Genomic DNA, 10302 nt, shown 5'->3' on the forward strand with positions numbered 1-10302 from the left:
CTTTCATTCCCAATAATCAATACACATTTGGAGGGAACTACTACTACAAAATTAGGTTTTAGTGACACTCTTTAGTGACCCGCACAAAAATGCGGGTCACTGAAAGGTTAGGAGTGAGTTTTAGTGACACGCACAAAAAGACTCTAAAAATTCATTGTTAGTATCCTATAATGCGGGTCACTAAAAATATGAGGAGTCACTGAAGAGTAACTCCCATAATTTCTACTATTTTTTAAAAAAATATATTGACTTATAGTGACGCGCCAAACGCGATTGGGTAAACATAGTCCGACACACCTGATGCGTCACTATATCAAGCATTATAATGAAAATATTAATATATTACTATTCTTAATTTTTTTTAAAGAAGTTGTAAGTAAATAATAATTTTATTTATTATATTAATTGTAGAGTACAAAAAAATCGGATAGAAAAAAACACAAAATTAAAAACCCTAGACGTTAAGTCGCTATCTCTCCTTTTACTTTTTTCTCTCCTACGACAAAAGGCCAAACTTTGGCCATGTCTCTCGTGCAAACACAGGGCCAATCGACCTCAACACCTCTGCTCCTCAGACGAACTCGTGCAATCATAGGGCCAAATGGCCTCCGGTGATTTCTCTTGTGCGTTCAATCAGTATTTTTTCTTTGTTTCTCTCTCTTTTAAAAAAAATTTACGATTTGAATTGCTCCGGTAGTTTCTTTGGTATTTTCTATGTGTGTGGATTTTTGTACGATTTAAGTTGTTCCATTGATTGTTATGGGATTTTCTATGTAGATTTTCATAAAAATACAAATATATAGGACGCTAATAAAATTATATATCATGTCAAAAAAAGTACAATAGAAAATAGAACTTAAATATTATTTAAAAAAAATGATATACCATATAATAAAAAAAATACATATACTATTCACCAAAACATATATATAGAAAATAATAATAAAAAATATATATATTACTAGTATATATATGTATACTATACTAACCAAATTATATACCACAATTAAAATATATATACTATGACAACAAAATTATATGCCACCATTGTATATAATAAAATTAAAACTAATTAAATATTATTTAAAATAAATAATCATACAATCAAAATATATAAATATAATAATTAAATATATGTAATATGCCAATAAAATTATATACACACATTAAAATATTTTTATTATGCTAACAAAATTATGTACCACTATTATACATATCAAAATAACAAATAAATATCATCTAAGAATAATAACATACCATACAATAAAATAGAAATATACTGTACAACAAAATATATATACCAACAACCCACAATAACTCATAAAAAATTAAAAAAATCGACATAGCTTTTAAATAAAAAAAAATTTAACAAAACTAATATAGATATACTATAATTTTTAAATAATTTGCTTCTAATTTAAAAAACAATGAAAAAAAAAAAAATTATTAAGTTTTTTATGTGACAAAAGACAATATAAATAATAAATAGTTTAAAAGATTCAGTTTTGAAATAAGGACATTTACTGACATATAGTCCTCTAATTTATTATTTATATTAGAGACATATACTAATATAGTCTTATGATTTGGGATTATTTACTATAATTTCTCTAACTTTTTATGCATATATTTTTTTGTTAGGCACAATAAAACTATGAGAACTAGCATGTTTTCTTGGTGTTTGTTGAAGATTCGATAATGGTGTCATTTAATTAGTGTGAAGTGACTTTTATAATTCCTTTCAATCTTCATGACTGAATTGCTTGTCATAATTAGTTGCGTTAGCCCACTTGTTCATCTTTCCTACTTTCCTATTTTATGTATAAAATTTATAAGACCTTTGTTTTAGGATGACAATTGCTTTATGCAACTTCTTACTTTAAAAGGGAAAAAAAAAAAACAAAACAAAAAGAAATTTTTACATGAAAAATCCATTTTGCACAATTTATTACCTAAATACCTCTACACGCCTATGTCTACATTTTTACTTACAAAGTTGGTTTTATTACACAAATACCACTTAGTCATCATTCCATCCATCTATCAAATCCTACTCTCTTCCCTCTCTTTTTTCATTTTCTATCAATCAATCCATCATTTCACTCTCTTTTTTTTCTTCTTTTCTTTTTATTTTTAATTTTATTTCAGTTTTTAATTTTTAATTTTTAATTTTATTTCAGTTTTTAATTTTTAATTTTTATTTTATTTTCAGTTTTTAATTTTTATTTTTTATTCCATAACAATTCTTCTTTTCTTTTTCTTTTTAATTTTTAATTGTAAAGCTAGTTTCTTATATATTGTTGCTTAGGTCTAGGATTGACTTCTATCAATCAATCTATCATTTCACTCTCTTTTTTTCTTCTTTTCTTTTTATTTTTAATTTTATTTCAGTTTTTAATTAAATCTTTTTAACTTATTAGTTTAACTTTACAACTTCTGAAATACTTTCATGACAAAAGAGAAGACTTTGACTAGGCCATTCAACTGATATAAGCATGTACAAATAAATTCGTACAATTTTAATGTCATTTTCATTCTCGCTGGACTAGCTCAAAGCCACGTCGAAATAATTAGATAACAAAATAAAATAATAAGAAACAATTACCGATGATATTCTATACTTGAAAAGAAAACGATCTAATTCATGCTTATAGTAGTATTGACGTGAGTAGAGTTATAAAATTAATATTAGAAAAGTATTAGGACAAACATGATTAAGATTTATGAGTAAAGGTGGCAAAGCTAATAGATTAGATTAACCTGGTCAGTCCCATTTTTATATCATCAATGGGTAACAATGAGATTTATCATGGATGTTGATATTCAAAGAGTTTTTCCTGTATTTTAGTTTGTATACAGTTGTTTTGTAGTTTTATTATAGTTTTGCTACTTGCATATGTTATTTCACTATAAAATTAATATGCAACTATTTGCACAAAACTTACTATGTATAACTACTATTTCTTAGTCCCCATCAAATTAAATTCTTGCATAATATATAAACTATCATAAAACGATAATGCAACTATAAGACAACTATTTGCACTTGCATACAGTTGTTTTGTAGTTTTGTTATAGTTTTGCTACTTGCATATGTTATTTCACTATAAAATTAATATGCAACTATTTGCACAAAACTTACTATGTATAACTACTATTTCTTAGTCCCTATCAAATTAAATTCTTGCATAATATATAAACTATAATAAAACGATAATGCAACTATAAGGCAACCAAAACAAAAAATAAATCAAAATGCAACTGTATATAACGTAGATGTATTATTCATGAGGTTTTTTTTTTAATTTTTCACATCATACATTGTTTTGGATTTAGTGGGAGCTCCAGATCTGTTTGTTACAGATCTACATTTCATGAATATAGATTTCGATATTAGGGGGAGTTATTTTGATCGAATAAAATAGAAAACAAATGTGTAATTTCAGTTTCTTCACGCTTTTCGATTTTTTTTTCGTCATTTTCAGTTTAGATCATTGCAGGTATTCTTTTCCAGTTGATTTTGCCAGAATTAATAGTTGTATTTTTCTCGTTTTGGTTTCATTTTGGTTGTTTTGCGGTTTTGAAACGAGCGCGTATTTTCGTCTTCATGGTTCGCTCCGTATGTACCGAAGGCTTAGTGCATGTGGTATTTTTGTAAATATTTGTATGTGGACTGTATAAATGTTTAATGGGCCGGCCCAAAGTATTTTTGTAATTTTTTTTCCTTTTTTGTATTTTTTTGTTTTTTTCCCAAACAAAAAAGCCAGCATAATTTTAAGTTGGAAAAATATGCATAGTTGATTAGTTTTGATCACCATAAGTTTTTCAGTTATTAAACTAAAATTTGCAGAATTTTTTTTTTTTTTAAAAAAATCAATGCTTAATGATAATTTAGTGATGATAACAAGAAAACTTGAGTTTATGACAATATATATAATTATATTTAGGTAAATTATCTCCTATACTATTTTTTTAACATTTTTTTTTTCAAATTTACGGTTTGAGTTTCTAAAGTAGTTGCAGCGCTAGTTGCAGTAGGGGTTTCTATACGATTTTTTGTTGCAATTTAGGTAACAGTGCTAGTTTCAATAGGAGTTTTTATGTAGAATTCCGTAAAAATACAAAAAAAAAAAAAAAAAAAACTGTTTTGAAGTGTAAAAATAAAAAAAACCCCATATATTTAAATAGTTTAACCATGAATCCATTAAAACATGATTTTATGCCTAAAAAATGATATTTTAGATAAAGTCCCATGAAAACGTGCTCGACAAAAAGAAAAAAAATTGATGATTAACGATAATTTGTTATAATAAATGATAAAAAAAAAAAGAAAATTTGGTGACACATAACTTTACTCTTAGTTGTCTGTTTTAGATGATTTGTTTTTTTAACCAATGTGTTTTTTTTAGATAGGTTGCGCATGCTTTGGCGCGATCTTCTCTTACGGAGGCTGACCGTACTTTTTTAGGTGTTGATTTACCTATTGTAATTTCTTCCTTGATTTTGGAGGATTTGAGTTAATGAAGTTTCTACTCAATATTCAAAAAAATTAGAAGAACCTCAAATTTGAAGAGTGTATAATCTTAAATTTCAATTATTTAAATTTTAAACTTTATTACGACGTCAAACAAATAAATATGGAGTTGTTTTACACCCAACATGATATTCTACATATTTTGAATATGTAGATCTTGAGAAAATAAAATATAAGGGACACGATTTTGTCCTGTGATATACTTTCACGGAATGTATTCTGTGGTACATTAGATGGGTCTCAAGGTACATTAGATGGGTCTCAGGGTACGTTACCATTTTTTAACCCTAATTACCCCTAGATCAACCCCAGCCCTCAGATCAAATAACTCCCCCATCTAACACATCACAGAATACATTCCGTGAAAGTACATCACGGGACAAAATCGTGTCCCTATATATATATATAAATATACATCATCATAAAATCATCGTCAAACATTATTTTTTGCTTAAAAAGTATATTTTCATGAGAGCATAACCAAATAATTAGTAAGTATATTTCTTATTTATTATTTTGTATTGTATTAAAATTAAATTTTCATGAGATCATCGTAAAACCATCATTAAGTATTGTTTTGTTTGTTTGTTTTGTTGCCAAAAACATGTTTTCATAGAAAGATTGCTAAAGCATCGTTATGCGTTGTGTTTTGGACAACAATTAGGTATTCGTGGTAGCATAAACAACCATTTAACCATTTTGTGAAAATCATGTTTCATGAGAGTATTGAAAAAATATCGTCAAATATCGTTTTTGGCCTAAATTCACGTTTTTTTATGCGGCCATAGCTAAACTATCGTTAAGCATCAATTTAACACCGTTTTTTCTTTTTCAGAATTTTTTTAAGAAAAAAATTCCAATTCAAACCAACAAATTGTATTCATACTTGTTTGAAACCTATAAATTAGTGTTTTAAATTAATAATTGCATAGATTAAAGTTTGGATTATATTTTTAATCATTAAAAATACAATTATATATAGGGTCAGTGGTGAGATAAAGCGGCGTTAATGGTGGTTAGGGCAGGAGGTGATCAGAGTCTCGATTTCATCTTTCAAAAATGTGTGAGACATGAGAAAGAGATGGAGAAACCAAAAGGTTAAAGAGGGAGAGGAGTTTGAATGAAGAGGTATTATTGTCAAAAGAAATGTAATTAGCATATAATGCCAGCTTTAAATTATTTTGGCACATGTTTCATCCAAAACAATAATAATTATGTTGGCACTTTATTTTTTTTCAGATGGTACAGTATAAAGCATAAATCATCAAGTTTTCCATTAATTAAGCGGAACTAGTAATTTTCTTCTGGCTAGGGGTTTAGTTTAGATTAGCATTTCTTAATAAATAGCAAGAAATTGAGCCAATTTGGAATTAGAAATGAGACAATTCCTTTTGCACTTTTACAAAACTCCAATGAAATATGAAAGGAGCTATGTAGGTGAATATTTTTCAAGTTTAGCTTAATTCATAATACATCAAAAGTGAGAAAAATAAGCAAATAAAAATATATGATAATAATAAGGTAAAATGACAGTTTGATTTTGCCCCCCTCCTATTCACAAATCCCACAAGCTCAAAAGTCAAAACAATGTACTCTAATTTACAAATGTGATAAATGATCCCCCAAAAAAAAAATTACTCCTTTACCTTTCAGTCAAGTCACTTTGCCAGAATATAATAATCATCTCGATAAGCCAGGCAAAGTCATAGTTTTGGAATTGTACTTTGAGCAGTGGAATAAATAAACCCCTCAAACTGTTGGAGAGTCATCATCAAACAACCAACTCTCTTGAGTTTTATCATTGATCAGAATGCACAGCAGATCCTACAGAAACCGCGGGTTGTGTAAGTCTCAGTGTTCCTCCAAGCTCAACAGGAACTAGAGGGATAAGAGAGTGAAGAACGTCTGTAATCAGCGGCCGGTAACTTGGCTCTGGTTGCACACACAGCACTGCGACAGCAGCAACCTACGAATAGCATATTATGCATTACTCAAGCCAAAACATGACGATGTAGTACAACAATTATATATATTTGGACAAAGTTATTCACTTCCAAATAGTATTGAAATGAAGTGTTACCTGATACAAGTGCTTAAGATCCATAGTATCTTTTATCACAGGATCTACAATATTTGGAAGTTTTGATCTATCTGTAAGCTGTGGCATGGCCTGCATAAAAGAGCATTATAGATTATTTTTGGTTACAAGAAAAAAGAGACTGAACTGCATGGTGTTTTCAAAACAAAGACACATACCCATGTGACAATAGATTGGCACTGAGCTGGTGCCAGTTTCTCGACCGGCCTTCGACCCAACAGAAGCTCCAAAAGAACTACTCCAAACGCATAGACATCACTCTTATCAGTCAACTTACCTGAAAGTTTTTGTTAGTAATTTTCTTGTCAGTCACCACCAAAACTTAATGAGTAGAATGAACCAGTTTCAGAGATAGAGCAGGACATTGTAGAATAATTAAGGATATTAAATAAACCGAACTTTAACTCCCAAAAGCTAGCCTAAAAGAGTAGGATGCCCAAATAGTTATACACTACTAACCAATCCCATACTTAATCAATGTCGGATCCTAACATAGTCCAGATATGAAAAGATTCAGCACCTTTTATTAATTAACAAGAAAACTTTTGGTCAATGAAATCCATGTCACAATACAGTAACAACTCACCACTTCATCAGTTATTTTGAACAAACTCAACAAAAAGCCAAAAAAAATTCCTTAATGGTTGATTTAAGTAAAACTTTTAATCGTACAAATAAAAGAGAGGCATGCCTACATGGAGGTATACAGCTATGTGCCCAAAATTAGTAGATCCAAAGATTTATATTTTACAAGTTCATCAAGCTCAATACAAAAGAAGCTGTGTCAGGGATCTAGAGAACTACTATATTAATTTTCATTAGTTGGGGGGAAGCAAACACATAATTATCAAAACAATCAGACTTAAAATACACACTAATGCAATTATTACAAGCTTAGTTGGCATACCATCTAACAGATACTCCGGGGCTACATAACCCAATGTGCCTGAGAGCTTGATATTATTCTTGTTTTGGGTCCCATCAACTACAGCAAGACCAAAATCGGATAACTGATTCCACAACAATAAGATAGAAAATGGAACAGTATAAGAAGAGCATTTATAATGTTTATTGGGAAAGGGTCACAATTCATAATAGCAATATCTTAAAACAATGTCCAAGATTTTAATGAAGAGAAAGATAGATTAGATATTGAACAAATTTTATACAATTTAAAATTACCTTGGCATTAAAGTTGGCATCTAAAAGAATATTAGATGTTTTCAGATCTCTATGAATCACTGAAGGGTGGCAGTGTTCATGCAAATATTCTAATCCTCTGGTCAAAAATTGCCCAAAATGTTAATAGGGTTAAATAAAGAGCTACTGTAAAAATGAAATAAATTAACAGAAGATTCTATGGTGCACACCCAATTTTCGGGATGCACTTTCTTTGTTTTTTTGACATCCAAAGAGTTTTTTTATTTTGAATTTCTCAAAATTTTACATGATGTCTTATATAAGTATAATATACATTATCATAAAGAAAAATTGAGATATCAAAAACAGAAAAAAAGTGCATCAGTGCAAACTAAAAATAAAAGAAAAAATGGGAAAACAATCTCATACCTTGCTGTATCAAGAGCAATCTTCATCCGCATATGCCATGTTAATGCAGAACCATGGGAGGGTCCTACCACATGATGAAATATAATTATTAAATATAAGTATGGACTATGACTATCATCAACACCAGTCGAATTTATAGTTAATCAAACTATGAAAATTAATAATAAAAAAATAATGAATAGATGCCATACCATGCAATTGTGTCTCCAGAGATCCATTATCCATCAATTCATAAACAATAAACCTTGAATCACCTTGACTACAACAACCCAATAGAGAAATAACATTGGGATGTTGAATTTTACTCAACAAATCTACTTCATTCTACAATTTTCAAAAATGGAAAATCCATTAAAAAAAAACACTATAATATAAATATAACATTAAAGGAAAAAAAAAAAAAGAGTACCTGGAACTCTTTCTCGGCATCGTGACTTTGGCACTCTAATCTTTTAACGGCAACAATCAAGTTATCATCCATTTGAGCTCTGTAAACACGTCCAAAACCACCCACACCCAAGATATTACCTTCTCGAAAATTTTCAGTCCCCTTTTCTATTATCTTATAGTCAACCAATGAAACAGATCCCTTCTTTCCAACAACCATCCTTGAAGTATTGAATTGAGCAAAGAAAGGATTTAATGAAAATCCCTTTTCACCATCTTCAAACCATAATCCAAACAAAACAGAACCCAGAAAAAGGATAATCTCAGAAATCTTAACTAGAAGAATAAACTATTCAAAAATCACAAATACCCAGAAAAGCTTGATTCAAAATCTGACAAGTGTAAACTGAGGTACCTGAGCTTCGCCCAGTTCTTCTATGAGGTTTCCGAGAGCACTTGCAGTGATAAATCCACAAGCCTAACAATGACAATATGATTGCACCAAGTGTAGTACAAGCAACAATAAGAGCAATTAGAATTTTCCTGTGAGAATCCATAGTGTTCCTTTGACCTTCTTCTCCAACTCCAACTCCTGCTTAAAAAAAACAAAGAGTGTTTATTAATCATTTACCTCAGTTTTTGAATCTTTAAATACCTTAACATTTTAAGCAAAATGTGATAATACCCAGAAAGAAGTTCAAATCTATAATACTAAATGAGCCTAAATTCCATGACCCTTCTAAAGAAAAAGCTCAAAGCATGAACCCAAAAGAACAAGAGCAACATAAACAGATAGATAGGCATGGTATGGTACCAGCAGGAGAGTAGGCAACAGTAGGAGCAGCCATTGTAGGAGAAAGAGGAGAATTAGGTGAGAAAGCTGGAGAGGGAACAAGAGGGACCGGTGTGGCACCAACCCAAAAGGGATTAGAATAAACAAGTAATAGTAGCACAAGAAGAAGGAGAAGAAGAAGCTTCATGGTTTTTGGCTTTTCTCTGTTCTCTCTTTCTTTTTTTATAAATTTAATTTCCTTTTTTTCTTCTTTCTCTGTTGTTATAAATCAAAATAAATAATAAGAGAAAAACATGAAGATAGAGAAATGTGCTTTTCGGGTTTTTGAAAAGCAACACACACAAAGACAAAAGGGAAGAGAGAAGAAAGAGAGAGACTTTTCACTGTTCAAATCAAAATGGCCTCAGAAAGAAAGAAAGAAAATGGTTTGGAGTTGGTTTTGGTGTTGGACCATCTAAAAGAAAATCAGTCTTTTTATTATTATTATTATTGTTAATAATTTTAATTAATTATTTTTCTCTGTTTTTTAGTTTTTGAAATTCTTTCTAATAACTTTTTAAAACTAATAAAGAAGAAAGGGGCCAAAAGTATTTTTTATTTTTTTGGGTTAATTTATATATATTTTAAGTGTGGGAGTGGGGACAAGTGCACAACAGTCACGTGGCCCCGTGAGCAGTTAGGAAAATTGAAATTTTAAATATATAAACCTTTTAAAAAAAATTATTATATAAATAAAAATATTAATACACCAAAGAAAGCCTGCCATTTTCCACAACAATCCCCACACATAGCCAGCTCTCTCTCTTCCTAATCTTTGAAAAAAAATATGAAAAAGAAATGAAAGTGAATTAAAAAAAACACTAATAAATGAGAAATATATTATTATTTTTTAATTTTATATAGGGTGTTTGAAGTGTAGAT

General features: G+C 29.5%; 1 protein-coding gene across 1 annotated transcript; it reads right to left on the reverse strand.

The window, feature by feature from the left end:
• Positions 1–5897: 5897 nt before the first annotated feature.
• Positions 5898–9823, reverse strand: LOC115698774 (probable receptor-like protein kinase At1g80640). The gene is made up of 10 exons (XM_030625950.2): positions 9403–9823; positions 9004–9180; positions 8611–8864; positions 8393–8525; positions 8202–8265; positions 7815–7911; positions 7540–7642; positions 6791–6909; positions 6615–6704; positions 5898–6500 (listed from the first exon to the last, which is right to left on the reverse strand). The coding sequence occupies exons 1-10, from the start codon at positions 9566–9568 to the stop codon at positions 6333–6335; spliced, it is 1371 nt and encodes a 456-aa protein (XP_030481810.1). The 5' UTR covers positions 9569–9823; the 3' UTR covers positions 5898–6332.
• Between the last annotated feature and the right edge of the window lie 479 nt (positions 9824–10302).

The sequence above is a fragment of the Cannabis sativa genome, chromosome X (assembly GCF_029168945.1).
Source record: "Cannabis sativa cultivar Pink pepper isolate KNU-18-1 chromosome X, ASM2916894v1, whole genome shotgun sequence".
NCBI classification, from domain to species: Eukaryota; Viridiplantae; Streptophyta; class Magnoliopsida; order Rosales; family Cannabaceae; genus Cannabis; species Cannabis sativa.

Excerpts from the sequence above, each read along its gene's own strand:
- LOC115698774 (XM_030625950.2), bottom strand. The coding sequence starts at position 9,568 with ATGAAGCTTCTTCTTCTCCTTCTTCTTGTGCTACTATTACTTGTTTAT. Across the intron at positions 8,865-9,003 it reads AAGAACTGGGCGAAGCTCAG|ATGGTGAAAAGGGATTTTCA; the intron begins GTACCTCAGTTT and ends TATGGTTTGAAG. Across the intron at positions 6,910-7,539 it reads CCCGGAGTATCTGTTAGATG|GTAAGTTGACTGATAAGAGT; the intron begins GTATGCCAACTA and ends AAAAACTTTCAG.